This window comes from Nematolebias whitei, chromosome 8, assembly GCF_014905685.2.
Source record: "Nematolebias whitei isolate Nwh7 chromosome 8, NemWhi1, whole genome shotgun sequence".
NCBI classification, from domain to species: Eukaryota; Metazoa; Chordata; class Actinopteri; order Cyprinodontiformes; family Rivulidae; genus Nematolebias; species Nematolebias whitei.
The window spans coordinates 19,581,215-19,602,728 of NC_056505.1; the positions used below are offsets into that span (position 1 = coordinate 19,581,215).

At 37.2% G+C, this 21,514-nt stretch overlaps 1 protein-coding gene across 1 annotated transcript in view; it reads left to right on the top strand.

Annotated features, from left to right (window-relative positions):
- Positions 1 to 1,513: 1,513 nt before the first annotated feature.
- kntc1 (kinetochore associated 1) overlaps positions 1,514 to 21,514 on the top strand; it is a 21,635-nt gene continuing 1,634 nt past the window's right edge. The window contains exons 1-58 of the mRNA XM_037680386.1: positions 1,514 to 1,651; positions 1,758 to 1,878; positions 2,467 to 2,582; positions 2,706 to 2,784; positions 2,932 to 3,009; positions 3,104 to 3,138; positions 3,229 to 3,339; positions 3,493 to 3,586; positions 3,756 to 3,808; positions 4,581 to 4,693; positions 4,774 to 4,828; positions 4,922 to 5,020; positions 5,121 to 5,164; positions 5,254 to 5,316; positions 5,408 to 5,483; positions 5,734 to 5,859; positions 5,974 to 6,140; positions 6,450 to 6,561; positions 6,727 to 6,870; positions 6,958 to 7,014; positions 7,146 to 7,220; positions 7,321 to 7,440; positions 7,721 to 7,864; positions 8,229 to 8,324; positions 8,479 to 8,582; positions 9,042 to 9,144; positions 9,226 to 9,360; positions 9,445 to 9,564; positions 10,088 to 10,160; positions 10,989 to 11,056; positions 11,135 to 11,436; positions 11,556 to 11,728; positions 12,062 to 12,162; positions 12,644 to 12,788; positions 12,879 to 12,935; positions 13,004 to 13,167; positions 13,290 to 13,394; positions 13,482 to 13,610; positions 13,835 to 13,951; positions 14,113 to 14,222; positions 14,320 to 14,536; positions 15,165 to 15,254; positions 15,360 to 15,525; positions 15,834 to 15,892; positions 15,966 to 16,179; positions 16,260 to 16,333; positions 16,425 to 16,635; positions 16,969 to 17,081; positions 17,185 to 17,240; positions 17,502 to 17,580; positions 17,671 to 17,795; positions 17,881 to 18,016; positions 18,132 to 18,227; positions 18,343 to 18,399; positions 18,701 to 18,755; positions 19,302 to 19,365; positions 19,446 to 19,575; positions 19,662 to 19,751. Coding sequence (XP_037536314.1) covers positions 1,514 to 1,651; positions 1,758 to 1,878; positions 2,467 to 2,582; positions 2,706 to 2,784; positions 2,932 to 3,009; positions 3,104 to 3,138; positions 3,229 to 3,339; positions 3,493 to 3,586; positions 3,756 to 3,808; positions 4,581 to 4,693; positions 4,774 to 4,828; positions 4,922 to 5,020; positions 5,121 to 5,164; positions 5,254 to 5,316; positions 5,408 to 5,483; positions 5,734 to 5,859; positions 5,974 to 6,140; positions 6,450 to 6,561; positions 6,727 to 6,870; positions 6,958 to 7,014; positions 7,146 to 7,220; positions 7,321 to 7,440; positions 7,721 to 7,864; positions 8,229 to 8,324; positions 8,479 to 8,582; positions 9,042 to 9,144; positions 9,226 to 9,360; positions 9,445 to 9,564; positions 10,088 to 10,160; positions 10,989 to 11,056; positions 11,135 to 11,436; positions 11,556 to 11,728; positions 12,062 to 12,162; positions 12,644 to 12,788; positions 12,879 to 12,935; positions 13,004 to 13,167; positions 13,290 to 13,394; positions 13,482 to 13,610; positions 13,835 to 13,951; positions 14,113 to 14,222; positions 14,320 to 14,536; positions 15,165 to 15,254; positions 15,360 to 15,525; positions 15,834 to 15,892; positions 15,966 to 16,179; positions 16,260 to 16,333; positions 16,425 to 16,635; positions 16,969 to 17,081; positions 17,185 to 17,240; positions 17,502 to 17,580; positions 17,671 to 17,795; positions 17,881 to 18,016; positions 18,132 to 18,227; positions 18,343 to 18,399; positions 18,701 to 18,755; positions 19,302 to 19,365; positions 19,446 to 19,575; positions 19,662 to 19,751 — 6,354 coding nt within the window. The remainder of the gene's footprint in view (positions 1,652 to 1,757; positions 1,879 to 2,466; positions 2,583 to 2,705; positions 2,785 to 2,931; positions 3,010 to 3,103; positions 3,139 to 3,228; positions 3,340 to 3,492; positions 3,587 to 3,755; positions 3,809 to 4,580; positions 4,694 to 4,773; positions 4,829 to 4,921; positions 5,021 to 5,120; positions 5,165 to 5,253; positions 5,317 to 5,407; positions 5,484 to 5,733; positions 5,860 to 5,973; positions 6,141 to 6,449; positions 6,562 to 6,726; positions 6,871 to 6,957; positions 7,015 to 7,145; positions 7,221 to 7,320; positions 7,441 to 7,720; positions 7,865 to 8,228; positions 8,325 to 8,478; positions 8,583 to 9,041; positions 9,145 to 9,225; positions 9,361 to 9,444; positions 9,565 to 10,087; positions 10,161 to 10,988; positions 11,057 to 11,134; positions 11,437 to 11,555; positions 11,729 to 12,061; positions 12,163 to 12,643; positions 12,789 to 12,878; positions 12,936 to 13,003; positions 13,168 to 13,289; positions 13,395 to 13,481; positions 13,611 to 13,834; positions 13,952 to 14,112; positions 14,223 to 14,319; positions 14,537 to 15,164; positions 15,255 to 15,359; positions 15,526 to 15,833; positions 15,893 to 15,965; positions 16,180 to 16,259; positions 16,334 to 16,424; positions 16,636 to 16,968; positions 17,082 to 17,184; positions 17,241 to 17,501; positions 17,581 to 17,670; positions 17,796 to 17,880; positions 18,017 to 18,131; positions 18,228 to 18,342; positions 18,400 to 18,700; positions 18,756 to 19,301; positions 19,366 to 19,445; positions 19,576 to 19,661; positions 19,752 to 21,514) is intronic.

Here is a 21,514-nt window from a genome sequence, read left to right on the forward strand (position 1 = left end):
ACACACACACACACACACACACACACACACACACACACACACACACATTCTGATGCACTTGTTGAGGTAATAATGATAGATTGGAAACATCTTCAATTGTACAATAGAAGTCCTTTTTTTGTGTGTCTTTTTTACCACATCCTGAATGAGTGAAACATAAAGAGCCATATTTGAAAAAAATAAGTTATAATACAAAAAAAAAAAAAAACATACCAAATCATACCATACCATTTTATTTATAGAGCACTTAAAACAACAAGGCCAACCAAAGTGCTGTACAGACAGAAAAAAACAAAAGCAGATGCTCACCATAGTAGGGAAAATTTATAATTTACTTACAAAAAGATCTGAAGCTGTCGACTTTGACCTCTCCAAGGGATTTTAAACAATTATTAAGTTCACTGTAAAAATCTGTGTTCCTGTTTTTAGTATTTTACCTCGTTTCATAATGTAGCTTGTTTTAATTTTGTTTTGTATCACTATTTGTCCAGAGGATCTGATTTAACTTTGGTGGATTTTTCTACCTGGATTATTGAGCACGAATCAGGATGCAGCACAAATATTTAAAATAACAATGATTGTGTAGCAAAGAACGTATACATGGCCATATCTGGCAACGTTGACTTTTTTTTTAAAATATATATAATTACTAATGCGCATGCTCAAAGTCAGTTTGTTACGATGCATTGTGGTCTAAATAGTTTCACGCTTTCTTTCGGTTCGTTGAAATACACTCGTTAGCCAATGTTCATATCTAACTCTGTTCAGCTGTACTCTGCAGTCGCCCTCACAATGTAAAATACCAATAAAACTAATTTTCAAATACGTTTGTGAATAACCGTCAATAAAAAGCAGGCGTAAGAAACAACAACTTTAAGGGGAAGAGAAAGTTTTTCAGGTCTCTTGTAAATGAGTCCTCGAGGCTCAATGGGATTTACCTGTATAAATAAAGGTTGAATGAAAAAAAAAAACCTTAAAGGGTGCGCAGTGCCTCTTCTTTTACGCATGCGCGTTAGTAACTAAAAAAAAGGATATGATTTTACCCAAGTTTCTTTTGGCAGGCACACGTTTTTGTTATACTATGTACACTCTAAACAACTTTCACGGGTTATATACTTGTTTGTAGAGTAACTAAGTGTTACATTAAAACATTTGTTATTATACGAGTCACAGATATTAATTTTACGACGGACGCAAGGCTTATGTGTAAGTGACGCTGCTCCTGGAAGACAAAACGCTGGGTAGCAGTCAAAGTTATACTTGAAACAACCCGCCAAATTCCAAAGCTATTGTTGATGCTCGGTGTTGCTGGTCTTTTTCAAGTTTTGTCCTTCATGCGAATGCATTCTTACCATCTATTTACAAATTTTACCCGACGGAAGACCATCGATTTTATATGAACTGGTGGGTTTTGTTGGCTTGTTAAATTTGTCGCTCAGTCGATTCTTATTAGTGTCGGAAATACCGGAGGTTTTTAGCTAACTTGCAGCACACTCGTCTTTAGCTTCACGAAATGGCGATGTGGAGCGACGTTGAGCTCCTGATAAACGAGGATTCAAACACTGTCCGTTTGGACAGCGTGTCGAAAGAGGAAAATGGCAGTGGCTTATACCAGCTGGATACACTCGTCAAAATCTCTTCTGCCAGTCAGGTAATCGGTGCCAGGACTGTTGAATGCTTGTTGCTAAGTTTATTTAATGGATGTTCATGCCCAGGGGCGTAGCTAAGAATACTGAAACTCTGGTTGCCTTTTTTAGGTGGATGCAGATCCCCAGCTTTCCTCTTTTGGTGGTTCAAACTGGAGAATTGTTGTTGTTGACAAGACAGTGATCATATTTGATCAGAGCTATCAGACCATCCTGCTGCTTCTCCACTTTGGTAAAACATCACTTTTTTTTACTGGCAGTGCAGTGGTTCTCAAACCATCCATGCCAAGCCCTCCTTTGGAGGTAGACACCCCACCACCACCATAAGACTAAACCAAATTGAATCAACTTCACTGTATCTTTTAAGTTTCTCCTAGTCATAGCATATGTGACATTGCTTTTGTGACCTTTGTCTCTTAATTGCTGTGATTTGTTGTGCTTTTTAAAATTTATTTAAAGTTACAGAACAAGAACTACACCATTTTAGGAGAATCATGAAAAATAAATATATATCCGCTCAATAATATCACAATAAAGTATGCGCTGACTCTGTCGAGGTTCACCGATAGTTTGAAGGGAGTTTGATAGTTACCGGTAGTTTAATTTTAAAATTACACAAAAAATAAAATGAAAAGAGTGATCACATGCCCCATAGTTAAAAAAAAATCACTGGTCTTGTCAGTTTATTTGGGTGGGAAAATATAAACAAGTTAATGGTTTAAAGGTTTAGTCACAATGGATTTAATATTCTTTTCTTTTTTTAAATGAGTCAGTTTGACGTATTGAACTTAAAACGTTTATTTTTTTCTAAACTTTTCAGATTCTTATGTGGATGCCATTGACATTTGCCTCAAAGGGCAGTTTCTGGTGGTTTGTGAAAGAAATGGGAAACTTCATTTGATTTATGTTCCACACAAGACTATCCTCCTCACAAGTGTATGACTTTTTTATTATTACTGTCATTAGGCACATTTTTAATAGGATTTTAGTAAATATAATAGTTTTTACATCCAGTGTCTAAACTTGTTTGAAATGCATGTTGTTGTTTTTTATTTGCAGGCTTTAGTTGACAAACCATCCACTGAAAATAAGAAAACCTATCGCTATCTCATCATAGATGAGGACAAGTCATGCCCAGGTGAAGTTTTTATGCTTATCTGAGAATAATTTACAATGCTTAATGGATATATTTAGTTTAATAAAATGTAAGATTTCTTTATTTCTGTAAAACTGTAATATTTTTGTTTCTAATCTAAAATTTGTATGATTTGTTGTATCAAAACAGGAATATATCACGTGTTTCTTCTTGTAAAGGATGGTTTTTTCCACATTTCAAACCTCGTTTTGTCAAAGATGGAGACAGGTATTCACGTGTTTTATGCAAAAATCTACTTTTTTAATTTGGTGGAGAATTTTTTAATCTAAATGAAATGTTTCCTTTTCCTGTGCCCTTACAGCCATGGAAAAAATGGATGCGAGCACTTTGAAAGAAGTGAGTCAATCAAATCTCTTTTCATTTATTTATAAAAATACTTCTTTTTTTTTAACAACAGGAAAATACTCTTACCTTGTCTTCCTTTAGCTTCAAAGTCTCATCAAAATAGACTTTTGCTCCACAAAGGAATACCATAGTGAAGATTGCAGTAAAGCAGTCATGTTCCATCTTGGCCTTGAAACCCACCTAATGATTGGGGTAAGAGATAATTTATAATTGATTCACCAATTGAAACTGTGTGTGACAAGTTTGCATGACCAAAAAAAAGTAAAGTTTACAGCCTAATTTTGAAAAAAAAGTTATAATGCTTGTGCTTTTATTTACAATTTGTTGCAACTTATAATTTGTTAGGGAGACAAAGAAAACGTCATGACCCACTGGAAGATGGACCGTCTTGAGGCAAAGATGTGCTTCGCTCAGTCATTTGACAGCAGCTTAATTTCTGGTAACTATTATGTGTTTTTGTAGATGCTGGTAGAATTCAGACAGTTTGTAGACAAGTGATTAAGTGTTTTTGTTGTGTATCGACACCTAGGCTTACAAGAAATATGGCATTAAAGCATAAGTCAAATGTTCATGAGTTTCGTTGTGTTTCTTATTTTTTGTATCTGCAGGTGTGAAGAAAATGGCTGTCATGGATTATCAGTTGTATATTTTGGACTCTGAAGTGAGTTTAGTGGTGTCATTGTTAGGCCTGTTGCGATAAATAATAAATCAATTAATCGCATGATAAATGAAAATTATCAACCTCATTTTCATTTATCGGCTTTATTGTTTCTTCGTGTCTCTCTTTCTACTGAAGACACTGGATGACAATAGGCTAAACTCCGGTGCTCTTCACTGACCCCTCCATTTCTCCTTTCTCTTTAAAATCCATTTAACTGTCCAAAATAGTGTTTTTGGATCGTTTAAAATGGCTAAGCTGAGAAGCTAAGCTATGAGCTAAGCTAACAGGCTGACCTCGGGGGGGGAAAGACCTCCGTCCTGTCAAAGCTCCAAAATTCACATTCATTTGCTGAGAACTTGTTTACTGATTTTTTTATTAAAAGCTTTATGTAAAAAATGCTATGCTAAAGTGCTCAAATCACACAGAGCGTCTGCCATTTTGAGAAACAAATAAAGGAAGGAGAGACGGCTCATGTCAAGGGGCCTCCCTCCCATTTTTCTTAAATAGACACGCTGCTCGCTCCCTCACTATCCATCCAGTGGTAAAAAAATGTACAACACACAAAACAAATTCAACATTTCTTCTTAAATTTGACAATAATTGCTTATTATTGTCAAATTTCAAACAGTATTATCGTTTATCGCAATAATATCTGAGACAATTAATCACCCAGCAAAATTTGTTATTGTGACAGGCCTAGTCATTGTGAACTGTTGGACATGTGTACAAGGCCTTTGAATATTTGTGGTTCAAATTGTTTCCTTTGTGTCAGGACATTCTGAGTGTGTGGGACCTGCATTTTGTTGTCATGATTCACTGCTGGCCAGATCTCACCATTCATGACTTTGAACTCACCACTGAGTGCGGCTCTGCTTCCATGGTGGCGTAAGTATCAGCGTGTTGAGAACAAAGTGCGCCCTTTTACACAAAACTGAAAATGTTGAGTGCTTTGTTTTTTATTACAGCCAAGACAAGGGCAGCATGAGAATGATCACACTGACGAAGCAAGAAAACAGTCGGGTAACAACACACGCTGTTTAAAACGTAAACTCCTTCAGGTGAATAATCCAAAGTTGTGTTCTGAAGTTGATCTACTTCTTTTTTAAATTTCAGATCAGCTCCCTTCAAATAAGATTTCTGCCCTCCATGAATGTTTGCTACTCTCTGGACGTCTCCTCAGTCTCCTGTCTTGTCCAAATTAAAACAAATATGGTAAACAATCAAACCTATTAAAATCATTACATGGATTTTTGCATGTTCTATTTCAACATTTCTTCTTATCTAAGATAGTTGTGTCCTGTGCTTATTTCAGGATACAATTTATTTTGTTGAAGGGATGTGCGAGAACACAGAAAGGTGAGATAATTTTAATAATCTTCCACCAGTGCTTGTGTTATTGACTTTTAAAGCATTGCTCTTTTTTTTTTTACCATCTTTTCAAGCAGTCGAGGAGAGCCTGTAGCTTCCGTTGCGGTCAGATGTCTCACAGAGGCTTTACCTGAGAACAGGTAACAAATCTTTATTTGATGCTGTTTACCTGATGTATACTTTGTGCTTCACTGTCACCATTGTTGTTTCTTGATGTTTCTCTGTTCGTAGACTTAGTAGACTTCTTTACAAACACATGTTTGAGGAGGCCGAGCAGTTTGCCATCACATTTGACCTTGATTTAGAGGTAAATGTGACTGTTTTATAAAAAATATATACTTTTTTTTAATGGATATGTTAAATAACTATGCAAATGTTTTGTTCTGTGAAGACTGAAAATGACTCCAGCTGTCTCAGTGCACCATAGATTTTAAACATAAAAATAATAATTATTTTTAACAAGAATGACTTTAACTTAGTTGCTTTAGATTAGTAATTAAATAGGTAATAGTCTACTGCTCTCCATAATGTGTTGTGTTAATGGTTTTCTGTTGCAGCTCGTCTACAAAGTGAAGCTCAGCTTTGTGCTGGAGCAGCTGGCCTCTGCTTCAGTGGGTGGATACGGACAGGATGTGTGGTCTGAACTTGTAGAAGAGGCCAAAACCAACCTGGCGAAAATCACTGTGAGTCTAACAAATGCTACTTTTATTTAACTCAGTTTATATGTTCAAAAAGATGGACATTTTAGAGCAAATAAAGTTACTACAGTCAGAAGCTTAACGCTAACTGTTTTGTAGGATGAGCAGTATGTGGTGGAGTACTGCCTCAAAGCTCCCTGGCCGACCTTTGAGACCGCAGAGAAGATGCTGAACCACGTCGCCTCGCAGTACTCCTCCTTGCAGATCCAAGAGGCCTTGGCCAGACTGGCAACATTCTGCAACCTCCATGGCTTAGACAATTTCAAGTAAATTCAATATCTTATTGTCCAGCGCCTTATTTCTTTAGTTTCAGCAGAGCAACTCTCCCACATTTCAATTTTCAAATCCCACATCAAAACTCTCCTCGTTAAACAGGCATACTCTAACTTCCTTGTCACTCTACCTGTATTGAAGTAATGTTTGATTTATTAATTTTTTACTGCATTTTACATTGTATAGTTTTGTACAGTGCCTTTGAGTGTCATGAAAGGTGCCTTAAAAACATTATTATTTTTCATTTTGTGGTTCATTTGTTGTGTAAAAATTAGATTTTTAGTTTATTTTGTACCCTCCAGTGGAATTGCCTGGATTGAGTTTCTAAACAGCACTGACAATCTGGGAGATGTTTTGACTCATCTAAGAGAGGGAGACATGAAGGGCGCGCAGCTCCTTTGGCTCAGATACGAGGTAAAAAAAACAACAATGTTCTTATTAATTCAGTACACAGAAACTTGTCATTTATCAGTATTCTAGGAATTACACTTGATAAATGTGAAAAAAACAGACATTTCTATGAAAATTACATTAGGTTCAGGTTTGTTATTGTTTAGTGTTTTGTTTTTTGGGGGGCAGGGGCAGATTGCTGAAGAGTTTAATGAAAATGGTTTGGAAGCAATCCTCAACGCCATTCCTGAGGACCTGCCCTCCCAAGACCTCTGTCCATGGTTCAGGATGGCGTTTGTCCCTTTTGTGAGAAGAGTCCTCCCAAAGGGACAGGTTGAATATTTTAATTTGTTTATGAAGTTTATCCTCCCCAGTGTTGTGCTATATTTGGTTAAAGAAAATATCTTTTTGTATCCACAGAGGACTTTGGCAAGGTGGCTTGAGCAGAAGGCAAGAAATTTGGAGTTAACTGAAAAGGTAAAGAAGAAAATTAAAATACTCCAATGTGTTGTGTTGAGCTTTGTACTGTAATATTTGTATATTTGATTATACAGAACTAAAGTTTCTTAGTTCAACCTGTCACCATGACAAATTTAAAATTTTTCCAGGCTTCTTGGCCTCAAAATGGGCTGGACCTGGCAATGATTGGACTTCCCTCTTTATGGACCTGGATGGCATCTGTAGTAAGCTCGACTACTGTTTTTGTCTCCTTCTCAATAGTGAGCATTTTGAGGGAACATTGAGGTTTTTTTTATTTTTATTCTTAATAATACATTTTCAAAGGATGATAACGATGACGCAAAGGAGTTGGAGAACCTGAAATCCCTCGTGTCCAACCTCCGTATGCTGCTTGACCTCCACCAGAAATACAGCTGCAGGCTTTCACTCTCAGTATTTGAGAAGGTTTGTTATTATTAGTGACTGCACTCTAGCCATTATACACAATTGTTGTGTGCAATGTTGTATACATGAAATTAGACATGATCAAACTTTGTGAAATGTGTCTGAAATAAAACATTTTACAACAGCTTTAATTTACTGTCGTTTTGGTGATCAGACTCAACCCAAGTCTTGAATTAATGGTTTTGTTACCATGACATAATGTTCTACATGCATGGTTATTCATTATGCTTGTAAACAAAGCTTTTCCTTGTTCTGCTGTGTTGTTTTGTGTTTTTAAAAGAGAAGTGTATGGAGTGTGGCGTTCTTCATGCTGGATAAAGTTCCTGCTCCAGAGCTGATTGCTGCTACAGTGGAAAACAGCATTAAGCCATATGCCAAAGAGCACAAGATACCCTTTAATGAATTATTGATGCAGTACATCAAGGTAAAACTTGTCTACTACTACTACTACTACAGAATGTGATTTGTTATTAATGTTTTATAAATATGTAAATGTTTATAAAATAAATACTGGTGTGACATATGCATGCTCAATAATCCAGGTAGAGAAATCTAACAAAGTTAAGTCAGGTCCTCTGAACGGATTGAAAAAAAATTGTCTTTTGTCGACAAAATGTTTCAACAATTAAATTTTTTTTTTATCCATCCAGACTTTGTTAGACTGGTATGACATAATTATTGTAACAGCAAATAAGTTAATATAGTAGAATAAATTTATTGAGACTTAGTTCGGTTTTTTAAATAGCTGGCAATGCCTCCGTTTCATTTGTAAATCTGGTATTGAGTAGGATCTGCTGGAGCGCTGCAGTTCTCGGATCGCAACACTTTTCACAGAATGGGAAGCCAAAGCAGTGGCGGTGCTCGACTGCATGACTGACACTGATGTGAGTTTGTAAACAATTTGTTGAAGGAAAAAAGTGAAATTAGTGCAAATATTTGTTTAAAACCATCAGCTGTGTCTGTAGCAAAAAGGTCAAAGAAACAAAAAAATAACGTAACATTCCTGCTGGGGAATTTTCTGATTATGTTTCATGCCAGCTGATGGTCGACGCTGTACTGGAGATCATGCAGAAAGCTGTGGTACCCTGGAGCAATGTGGTGGAGACTCTTGTGCAGCAGTACCTTGAGATGAATGGACCAAAGTATGATAACACGATTCTTCTCTATAACTAGTTTCATCCATCCATTATCTTTACACGCGTCTTCCTTTTCGTGTCCCGGGGGTCGCCGGTGTCCATGTCCAGCTATCACTGTGCGAGAGGCAGGGACACGCTAGACAGGTCTCCAGTCCATCACAGGGACACATAGAGACAAACGAGACAACCATTCACTCTCTCACTCACACCTAGGGACAATTTAGTTACCAATCAACCTAACATACATGTTTTTGGTCTGTGGGAAGAAACCAGAGTACCCAGAGAAAGTTCATACATGCACGGAGAGAACATGCAAACTCCACCCAGAAAGACCCCCAGCTGGGTTTTGAACTGTGGCGACATGCTTGATGAAAGGCGGCAGCTCTACAAACTGCACCACCGTGCTGCCCTCTATAAATAGTTATTTAGTAATAACAAAACTGATATTATTATTATTATTTTTAGGCAAGAGCTTTTGAAGGAGAATTATCATCTGATGGAGATTAGGAAATTACTCGGGGGATACGGCATCCGCAACTCCAGTCACACTAACAGCACTGAAGTCATGGTAAGCTTGATTTTATTTGTCTTGACAACTGTTATTATGTCTGCTCATAAAGTAACATCTATTTACCTTTACATTTAACAGACAGTGATTCGACACATCCTGAAACAAGACCTAACAACATCTTTAGAGGACACCCTGATGTTAGCAGAGGCGTATAAATTGCAGACATCACAGATAAATTACTTGTATCTCATCCAGCTGACAAGCCAAAATAAGGTAATTTAAATAACCCAGGATGGTTTAGTCACAATATGTTTGTGTGTTTTTATGATGTCAGGATGTCTTTTGTGCTGCTTTCAGACTGAGGAGGTCCTGACCATCTTGAAGAGGCTGACATGTGCAGAAGCAGAGTGTGCGATTGAGCGTCTCACTTGTTGGGCTCGGCTGCAGCTGGAGGACAAACAACACATATCTGAAGAGGTCAGAATAGGAAAAGTTGTTTGTTAAATAGAAGTTAAGTGTTTTTATTCACATCAGCATCACACTTGTTTTGTATACAACAGATTTAATTTTCATGAGCTACCTTTATTGATTACATTAACTGTATTTTAATAACACAAATGCTGAAATATTGTAAATGTGCCTAAGACCATATATTGGAAATGCTTGTTAATGCATTCAAGATGTAAATACTTTATTATTAGAAGAAAACTGCATGTCCCAAGGGCATAAAAACACACTATAAAGTTAAATATAAACATAATTTATAACAAACGGTGAGTAAAGAAGGCACATATGATATATGGGTATTGAGGTAGTTTAGGAACATTAACAGTTTGTTATAATAAAGCACTAGCTCATATCAATTGAAGTTGGACACTGGTCATTAACAGTATCTTACCTGCTGTAGGTAGCTCATAGAACAACTTCATTACAGTTTTTGATATGCATATGATGTTTAAATTAGTTTGCTTATCTCAGTTTTTTTGTTTGTCTTTATTAGCACAAGAAACACAAGATGGTTGTTGCTCAAGTAATGGTGGAGGCTCTAAAATATCTGCATTTAATCCAAAAAAGTAAGTGTTCATGGTAAATCCTCTCTAATCTTTATGTGATTGTTTATCTTTATATGCACTTTCAGTTTGCTTCACATTTTTCTTTCTTAGCGATACTGAAAACAGTATCTGGAGTAGTTTGCTGTCCAGAGTCTTGCCCAAAATAAACATGTCGACACGAGTTTTTGAGCATTGACACCTGAACTTTCTGGATTAGGGATGCTTACATTACCATATATGCTGAACCACTGGTGTCGGGATTATTCAGGCTTAGTTCACTATTTTGTGCTGTACTTTTTTATATTATAAAATCTTTCTGATTTCCTCTTTGACTTGTTCCAGCTGCTGATCTGGACGGACATTTCAGTGGGTATTTAGGATAAGTACTAGCTCAAACAATCCATGTTTTGATCTAATAAACTTGTTGGATTTTTGTAAACAATTTGATAATAAAGCAATAGCGCCTAATTTCTTCCTTCCTTCGTTGTATGCCCATCTTCCGTTTAGAGTCACAATAACTGCAAAAATACACTTTAAAAGGGGATTTGCATTTGGGATTTTTCACCAAACTTAACTAGATTATTTTTTTCTTTGTTCCAATCTGAAGCTTTATATTCATTTTATATTTTGTTTTTACTTTCCCCCCACAGCCAGTACAATCTTGTAGGTCACGATCAAGTACAACTTCGAAGTTTTTCATTTTTGTCAGAATTTTGTCCCCAGTTATCTTTTATTGCACTAGCCGCACAACTCTGACACTGACTGTCTGACTTGGGATTAGATTTTAGGACTTAGAAATTATTCTCCTGATTTCCCAAGTGTTATACTGGGTATTTTTATTTTTTGCAGATGATTCTCTTAAAAGCATGGAGTGCGAGAACAACCTCATTATGTTCCAGGCGATCGCCCACCTACAAGTAAGACTTAACTAAACAATGTTTTTACATTTTTCTCAGTCAGTTTTCAACTCACAGTCTCTCTAACTGCTTTCCCAGGAGGATTTTGATGTTTTCTTCACCCCCTCCAACTACGAGGATCCAAATATCCGAAAACAAATGAAGGAGCACCACATTACAGCTTACGAAAATACTCGAGTTCGCCATTCTTTTAATGGGAAAGCTTTATCGACACCAGTTGTGTCTAATGACCCAGATGGAAAGACCAAGACGATCTCAACAGAAGCTGGATTACGCCGGCTCGGACGGCAGCTGCAGCGCACCGAACAGGAACTCTGGTCTGATTTAGGTCTACGAGCTCTGAGAGTGGGTAACGTGGACAAGGCTCTGAAGATATTCAGGTCTGGATGTGTGGATGCTGTCCTGTGTGTATGAAACTGATAAAGTTCACAAATATTAAACAAAACTATTAGTGGAATGTTTAGAAAATTAATCAGATTTTTTTCCTTCTTATCTTTAGTGAGCTTTATGAGCACCACAATAACAGCAGTACGGGGAAGGTTTTGTTCACTGCTGCCAAAACTTTATGCCAGATGTTGGAGGCAGATGACCCTATGGTGCTTCCTGATGGCATGGATTTACCAGCAGTCATCCACAGTTTGGCCTGTCAGGCCATTACTTTGTGTCACGCAGGTAAACAAAACTCACACATGCTCTTAATATTCAACAGATAATTTTGTTTGTGATGATAAATTTTGAGCCAATAGGCAGTGAATTTATAAGTCGGTTACTAAATAAATGATCCAAATATTTTCTTTGCTGAGTAGTTGCTGTGGAATCTTTGTTACTGTATATATAATACACTTGATTTATTTTTAAATCCGTATACAAACATTCGTGTAGAGAGCATGGAGTTTTGGTAAAGATGGCAAAGTGGTTCACATTGATGCTCCAGTGTTGCTGTTTTTTGTTACTTTGAACATCTTTAAGTTGTAAAATCTCTGAAGCAAGTCAAACATTTCACAGATTTGCTGCTGGACTGCCTGGAGCTTTGCAAGTGCACCCGGATAGCAATGGATGTGTATCATCAGTGTCAGTTATCAGACAACTATGGCTTCATATCCAAAGTCAGTATAATATATTTTCCAAAATGTCACACTCTTAGTTTTATTATATTTTCTCAAAAATTCATGCTTCCTTTTGATTATTTTCCTCATTCCTGACTTTTGTGTCTTCATCACTTTTATCTAAGCCAGGTGTTTGCATCAAGGCCAGTGAGAATCTGAATGGACTATTTATAAATGTTATTAGCATGCAGAACACAAATGCATAGTACCTACAATATAATGGCCTATTATTTGTTGCAATCCAAATAGTCCTTTGCTATTGTACTCATTAATATGGTGATGATGTAAAATTTTTGCTTTTGTGCAGCCTTACTTGCTTTATGTTGTTTTACAAGCAATTCGGGTTTTTTTATTAGACTATTTTGGGTTGTATTTGATGAAAACCAATCTTGATCTAAACTTTAAAATTATTGCACTTTGCTATCAAAGAGGCTCAAAATGACTTAGCTAAAATTTTATATTTTATTGTGTAATGTTGCAGGACTTGAGTTTGGAGTCGGAAAAAGATCCTTTTTCACAGTGGAGTTTTCAGGACGTTTTTAACGAAGACTGCATCGTGTTGGATTCAGGGTCTGTGCTCCCTGTGCAGTACGAAATAACCAACTGCTTGCTGCCTATTTCTCAGGGTAATAAATTTCTCTTATCCATCACCTAATTTAGTTCATTTATGTATGGAGTCTGCAGCTAACCTTTGTCATGCATTTTCTTTCTTACAGATACTAAACTGTTTCCGCTGGACTGCTCCTGTCTGCCACACTGCTCATTTGAAGATGGTAGGTATTTTAAGCTTTTTGTCCTTCTTTAAAAACTCAAGTGATTGTTGTATCTCATCTACGTACAGGTGCAAACTACCTGCGGTCCCTCCTCGATCCCCTGACCAACATGTTGCAGATGCTACAGGAGTCCAGTCAGCTGGAGTTGGCCCTCAGAGTTCTCGTCAACTCTTACAGCAGCGGCTTGCAGCATGTCACCTCTAATATTATGGACGTAAAACTAAGTATGCAGGTATGATTAACCTCTGAAGTGGAGCTTCTTGAGCAATAGTTCTTTTATTAGAAGTGGTTTTCAGACTAAAACGTGTTAATTGTTTATAGACTGAAAATAATAATCTAATCTGCATTTCTCAGCTTTATGATGCACAAAATCTTAAAAACTACAACATATGCCTGAATGAGCTTCGAAAAATGACAACATTCTCCCTAAACTCTGTGGTTGTTGGCCTTTTGAACAAGGTGAGTGCGCTGCTACCTTTATGACAAAAGATGTTAAAAATGTCAGTGTTTTGTTAAATGTACATGTTTTTCCCCTCTGGCCTTCAGGTGTTCAACTGGAGGATGGTGGATTGTGATTTGGCTATTGGTCTTTGTACACTCCTCTCTAAAGCAGAAGTCTTCAAATTACTGTGGAAAGTTATCGATAACACTTGGCAAAACTATGACAAAGTATTGGTAGGTAGAATATATTATTCTTAACTTTACTGTCTTTGGATAGAAAATAAAGCCTAAGATCTAGACAAAAGAGAACTTGCTCAACATATAAATAGTCTGAAGATGATGGAATGTAAAGCTTATCAAGCCGACACTCAGCTAAAGCTGGTGGGATGCTGTTCATTCACATCTGATTATTATAATATTTTTAAAGAAATCATTCACCCTGTTGGTTTTTGTTTAAGGCGGTGGCAAGGATTGGAGCCAATCTTTGCTGCTTGTATAATGAACCAGAGGAACAAAGGAAGTTTCTCTCCGTCATCACTGATTCAGAGTGGGGAGTCAAGCTCAGCAAATTAGAGGTACTCTAGTTTTTAACTCAAGTGAGCAATAACCTTCTGGTGTGAAGAAGCATGTTCTTATGATGTTCCTCTCTTGTGATTTTCAGTTTCTTGTTTTTTGTGTGGGTTTTTATTATTATTTTGGGTGTTTGCCATCATTGTCTTATGTGTACCCTTGTCAGATATCTATCCAGCCTGTGTTTCGTCAACAACCTGAGATGAAGAGCAGCCTGATCCCCGAAATGGTGAAGAATAAGAAGATCACTCCAGATATTATTCTTCAGTACTGCAGGTTGGACACTTACTCCTATACAGTATATATATACTGGTATATGTTTTGTACAAATGGAACTAGACTGATTAAAAAGCTACTGTTGTCCCTTCTGCAGCACCTTTGGTTTGGACTGCGACCGTGTGATCAACCAGTATATAACCACCTTACTGCTGCTCCAAGTAGATGAAAACCGTGAAGATGTCATGCTCTCAGACCAGGAAGAGACGCAGCCTCTGTGTGAGGCCGATACACTAGATCGAGTCCTGCAGATCATCCCAATGCTGCACAGCACCAGCGAGCTCACCAACAGTCTCTGTACCGCCATATTCAAGGTTCGAGTGGCACATAGCTGTGATATTAAGACATTTTTAATTCCTCACTGTGATACATGTAAATGAAAGTTAAAAAACAAAGTATTTCCACACTTTTTGTTAAAATAACTTATCATGTAATGTCTATCAAGAGGTCTTCCACATTTCTTTATAAACATCTGGAGATGTTCATTTTTGTTCTGTTCAAACTGCACTTCCTGTAACTTTAACAGATCTGTTACTCTTTAAAGAGTAGTTCTGCCTTTTCTGTTCATTATTTTGTTTTTTGTTTTTATTTCCTGACTTTTTTGGATGTGAAGTATTTTTCCAGGGGTATAAATAATTTTTGCTATGATTACAGATTTTTGAGCCGCATGCCAAAAGCCCAATAAAAAAACTCTTAATTTTGAGGGGACAAAAAAAACCAAAACATACCACAAGTTGATGAATACAGTTGGAACTTAATGATGCAGAGATTTTATTTTATTTTTTTAAGCTCAAGAAAAGTCACTTTAGATAAAACTACATGTTAAATGTAACTCTAACTTTATTTGATACGGATCAGAATTATTAAATTTGGCGCTTCTGTTCTCAGCAGAGAGGATAAAAGTTTCCTGTCTTACATTTAGCATTTATTCCTCATATTCAGCTCAGCCCTTACAACTTCGAGAGAATCGAAGTGGTGCTCAAGATCATACAGACTGCAGATGAGAATGTGACCATCTTCTCTGTTAGTCAGGTAAAAAATATTTGCACTTGTACAATTACAATTTAATAATTCCTAAAATATACCTGTTGAAATAAAATAAAATAAAAATTAACGCCTAATATTTTAAATTCTCAGGCAATGGGCCTTCTTCAGCACCTGAAGGCTTACAAACGAGTCTCTCCTCCCTCGGACGTGGAGCACACGTATCTTCTTGAAAATGGGCTGCTGCCAGACTCCCTGTCAAACAGCAGGCTCCCCTTCCACCTTCTCATGCAGACCAAACATTACTGGAAGATTATCTGTGAGTTAACTCCTTTAATGAAACCAAAAAAAGACAATTTATGTAGATTTTTACTTGAACTTTACCAGCTCAGTATACTGCCGTCAGTTATAAATTCAGGAATAGAAGAGATGTTTATTCTTTGCTTGAGGTCCCAGTATTTCATTTAATATTTTAAACAGTTGTATGACTGGTATTGAACTTCCTGGGTAGATGGTGAATTAAGATTTGAATTTTGTAAATACATTTGTCATCTAGGGATTAGTTATTATTATTTTTTAATTTAGTTGACTAAATTAGTTTTTTTTCCACATTTATTCATTTTTTAGCTCCTGAGCTGAGTGATGAGACGTTCCCCACACTGCTTTTAATAAGCAAACTTATGAAGGTAATACACCGACTTCCAAAATGTAATCTTGCTCTCAATAATCAGAAATTTAAATCTGTCTTTCCTTCTCCAGGTGAGTCTTGACAAGTTGTACATGTCAGCAGCAAACCACATGTTTGAAAAGAAAATGAAGCCTCTAATTTTGGAGCAAAGAAAGAGGGGTGAAGATCAAGGCAACAGTGAGATTTATAAGGTGGCCAAGACCATGATGAAATACATTCAGTGCATCCAGAGTCCAGAGTGGGCTGCAGCTACGGCTCATAAGATAACCCAGGAGATTCCACCAGGTTTGAGCCGCACTTTAGAAACTACACATGTCTGTGTGGTGCACGCTTGTTTTATCCACCCAATTGTCTACTCCTGAAAGGCTTTGAGAAGATGACAGCACTGAAGTTATGTTTGTCACTTGGAGAGGCATGGCTTAAAGATCCAAACCAAGAGGTCCGGTTTCTGTTTTTACCAGCCGCAGATACTTTTATTACCACTTTAAAAATGTAACCGTAAATTCTTCTACCTTACTGCTGTCAAGCAGGAGGCTGCACGGGCCCGAGGAGAGACCTTCCTGTCCAAACTGAAGCTGCAGTTTCAGCATTCTGCTACTGAGAACACACTGATCACCAGTCAGCTGAACAGCCCAGAGCATCTGAAACTGACCGGCATGCCAGCGAGGCTCATCTTGGCCCTGTACGAGCACAGCAGTGTGGAACTGCGTTACAGCGAGACAGGAGATCAAACTTATCCTGGTGAGCAAATTTTATCACGGCAGTCCGAATTAATATTCCACTGTAAGATCGAGTTTGTATTCAGGATTACTTTAATGTGATACAGTGGAATTCCATGTGAAAGTCTGGATCCATGACAGCAAAATGTAAAAGAAATGAGATAATCTAATAATCGTCCTACTATTTACAAACACAGGAATGTGTTTTCTAGATATATTTTCTCTATTTAATTGTGTCTCAATTAAGTGGGGCCGAGATGGTGTAGGTGGGTTAAATGCAGAGAACTAATTTTGTTATTGTATAGGAAGATGCAGTGATGACAACACAGCACTTTCTTTCTTCTTTTTTTCTCAGACATACATGCTGCAGTAAAGGAAATTGCCACAATCAATAACGTGGATCTTGTGAAAATTCGTAACATGCTGTTAGAAAAGTGGATTTGCAAAACTGGTCCAGCTGTGTCCAAGGTTAGTTAGTCCTCATATATTTAAGCATTCTGTCAGTTTTTAGTCACACCTCTGAATTTTTTTTACTGAGAACACTTGTTTTGTTGTTGTTGTTTTTAATAAGGACATGGGAAATCAAGACTGCATCACTGACATTGAGGAGGATCCAGACCTAAAGAGGTAATGATCACATGTGCACAGGTGCAATATTTTGCTTGCCTTTTTCTTAAAAGCAAATTATAATGAAGATAAGTATAGATCTTGTAAACTAAGAACTATGAGATTATTTTTTGTTGCCTGTTACAAAGAAAATGTGCTCATGGTTTACTTTGGTTGCTAATCTGTAAATTATTTGCCATTTGCAATAATTAGACAATGAGCTATAGCAGAATATCCTGACTTGTCTGTTGAATGTGTATCTTTGATACTGATTGGCTGTAGGGTGGTCTACATGCTGCAGTCCAGCTCTAAGGATGATGCTGTTCGTCTTCTGAAGCCTGTTCTGACTGCTAAAACCTGGGTGAGTTATAAAATGCTATGTGCATGCATCAGTACAGGATACATTTTCTCCAGACAGGGGCTGATGTTGTGTACCAAACCCCTTCTGTAGCCGCTAGGCACCTCTGGACCTCATCTGACTTTCTGTCATCGAACCCGAGCTCTGCTTTGTCTCGTCCATCTCGCCGATGCAGCAACGCTGGAGGCCCAGTTGCAGATCCCGAGGGCCAAACTTAGGTAAGATGCTTTAAAACTTTTAATAATTTATTTGTGCTAGAAATGATGGTGCCCCATCGTAAATGTGTTTTATATTCGCATGCAGGAATTATCTAAAGTGCTACATCTTTGTGTCTCAACTGGAAGCCTTGAGCATCCCTTACACGGTTCAGTCCTTCCTCAACACTCCCAAAGAGGGTTTGATTAAAGGATTGTGGAAAAACCACAGTCATGAGCCGCAGGTACAGGATAAATCAAATCATTATAATGAATCCACCAAATGGCTTTGTTTTATCTTCCCTAGATTAGAACGACTGAACACACGCAGACAAAGTTAAAATCTCTTTGTTGTGTCAGGCGGTTCGTCTGGTGGCCGACTTGTCTCTGGAGTACCAGGTCTATGATTCTCAGCTGTGGAACAGTCTGCTTCAGAAGCTGTTGGGCTTTAACTTGGTGAGGGGTTGCAGCACCAAAGTTCCTGTCATTGTCTGTAAACTTAAAAAGTTTGCTTTTGATTTGAAATAAAACTCACCGGAGATGGTCTGTTTATATTTTTCCCCCTCCTCAGATCAGTCACCTCCAGAAGGTGCTGGGAGCTATTGTGGCTGTGCCAGCTTTGTGGGAGGTACTGTTACAATCGAGTTATTTTATTTTTATTACTTATTAACAACTATTAGAAGTCAAAGGAACAAAGTTTGCATACAAATAGTTTTGCTAATGTAATAAAACTCTTTTATCAGCGAGACCAGTTAAATGGCATATTTCGTTACCACTATATCAAAAGTCCTTTTGGAGCTGGTGTTTAAAAAAAAATAAGATTAAAAAAAAAAAACAAAAAAAAAACACCTGGACATTACTACAACAACAAAGTAACAAGAAAATATTAATTTAAACATTCCTTCCTCTTTTAAACTTTTTCTTTTCAGATTTCCAGTTTCTCTAGGACTTGGAGGAGCGCGTTACTGGCACCTTTTGTCACAGGTAAAAATTTTTTTTAAATAATTATAAAAATATTCTATATCCGTGAAACTATTTCATAACAATAAATATGACCAAATTGTTAACTGATGCTCCTTAAACATGGTCTTGGTCACGCTTTTCACAAAAATCCCCGTGTTCAGAATAACCTGATAGTTTCTGTCCTGTAATACACAGAACCTTTACTGAAACTGTGACATAGTGTTACTTACAGTATATTTGGCTAATATTATCACATGAGCACATTTCCAAAACTATTTTTTATTACCCATGCAGGCAAAAAACAACTTTTTTTTTTACATGTGCATGTCGGCATTAAACTTCTGTCTTACTAACTGATAAAAGTTTGCAACATTAGTTTTTGTGAACAACCACAAAAGCTACAGACACGCCGTTTTATTTATGTTATGTTAGTCTCTGAAGGACAGTGCTAGATTTTAAATTCTCCTAATTGCTCACCTCCTAATAATGGTATCTATTCTTGCACCGGTTGATAATTATATATATGGTAATACTTCCCAAATGTCTTCTTCTTTTACTTAATCGCAGCTTCAGTTCCCCTGAGTCCGGATCAACAAGCAATTCTCTACAAGACCTTTGTTCTCCTGCTCAAGTATGTTTATGTCGACCCTGAAGACTTTCTATAAATATATTATTTATTGTAATTGTTTTGCTATTAATCTCTCCCCAAAGGTGCCCCTTCCTGCTAAATCTGGACTTGATAGGAATAGCAAACCGCTTTGCTCAGTTTAATCTTCCTGCTTTCGCCCTGGGAACGCTGCTTCTCGTCCCCTCCGCCAGTAAAAAGGAGCAGCAGATCCAGGTAGGTGCATCTGTGTCCATTCAACATATGAGAAGTTATTTTTAGGCTTTAATTATGACCACACACTGTGTTTTTGTTGTTCTCAGGGCTTTCTGTCCAGCTGTAACCCAGTCGCCGTCCTCGAGCAGGTGGATGAACTCATGAACACCGGAGAACTGGCTGGAGTCCCTTCACAGGTCAGACATCATTTCACACTTGGTTTGAAGTCAGACTGATTTAGTGCAACAACATTTTGTCCCAGAAATATTTGTCCTAAACAGTATTTTTGTTTTAAACCATTTTTTATGCAACTGGTATATTGATAAAATAGGACAATAACTCAAGGATTCTCTTTTGACAACGATAAACTTTCAATTTGTAGGAACTTCCTTACAAAATAAATGTAGAGAAACTTTGTCAAAACGATATTTAGGGGTGCCAATGAATAATAACTGAAGCACTTTTCCTACTATTTACAAACCTGCAGCTTAAAAAAGAAGTTGACTGGTGCTAAATGCTGATAAACCAAAGGGATGTTTTCAAACAGGAAGTTGGTACCAACAGTCCTTCCTCCTATCTTATCTACAAACGATGTTCCTATTGAGTTTGTGGATTCTTACAAATAATTGGGAATCTTGGTCGATGCACATCTCTTTTTTTAAGCTGCATGTCGAAAATTTGATAAAGAAACTGAAAGTAAACCTGGGTTTCTTCTTCAGAAATAGATCTTGCTTAACTCTGAATGCTAGGAAACACCTTGTAGCTGCTACTTTCCTTCCAGCCATTGACTATGGTGACATTATTTACATGACTGCTCCTGCAAGCACGTTACAGATGTTGGATGCTGTCTATCACGGCGCGCTAAGATTCATTAACCGTCTGTAACTACCTTATTCATCATTGCACCCTACTATTAATTGGTTAACTGATCATCATTAACTTCATGCAGATGTTCACACTGGTACATTTTCATCTTTAAATCACTCCTTGGTCTGCTGCCTTCATATATCTCCTCCTACATGTCACGTCGTCAGTGCAGCTATCAGTGCAGCTACAGCGTGCGCTCTCAAGACATCATTACCTGCAGCGTCCCCTCAGTGTGGACCAAACTTGGCAAAATGACTGTCTCTTACTCTGCTCCTGTTTCCTGGAACACCTTGCAAAAAGATCTGAAGCTCTCGACTTTGACCTCTCCAAGGGATTTTAAAGAATTGTTAAGTTGAATGCAAAAATCAGTGCAGACATGTTCCTGTTTTTAGTATTTTACATCGTTTTATAGTGTAGCTTGATTTTATTTAGTTTTATGTCACTACACTTATTTACTTGTCATTTATATGCATTTTATGCCTGTTTATTGTTCTGTACCTTATCTGTGTTCTTTGTTTAAAACGGGTCTCTTGAAAATGAGTCTTTGTGACTCAATGAGGCTAACATGTATAAATAAAGGTTGAAAGAAAAAAGGTTTACATCAAAATATGGGGCTTGGTCTTTAATAGTGTGTTAATGACATTTGGTGTCGATACAATGTAGCAAAAAATTGTACAGTGTAGTCAAAATTAGCAAAAAACAAACCCTGAAATGGGTGATAAAACCCAGGCATTTTTGGAGCTGCCATTTTTATAATATTTACGTTTAGTTTTTTAGGTTTTTATTTTTATTTTTTTACAATTGCTGTTTTAGTTTTCATAATTTAAGATTTTTCCACAGAATATACGAGAGCTGATATTGTCACACTAACTTTTGAGCAATCTAAAAAGATTCAATCTTTTGCAGACAAACTTTTCTTACTCCCAAAGCATTTTTGGTACATATACGTCAACATGTAGGCATTTTTGTTGTGTTTTACTTAGTATGTCCTTCACGGCTGTGAGACTTGCAGCTTTCTCTCATCCCCTCAGGGTGCAGAGAGCACCCAACCAAGAAATCAGACTTAGACTTGAGTTTTATTTGAGCTAAAAAA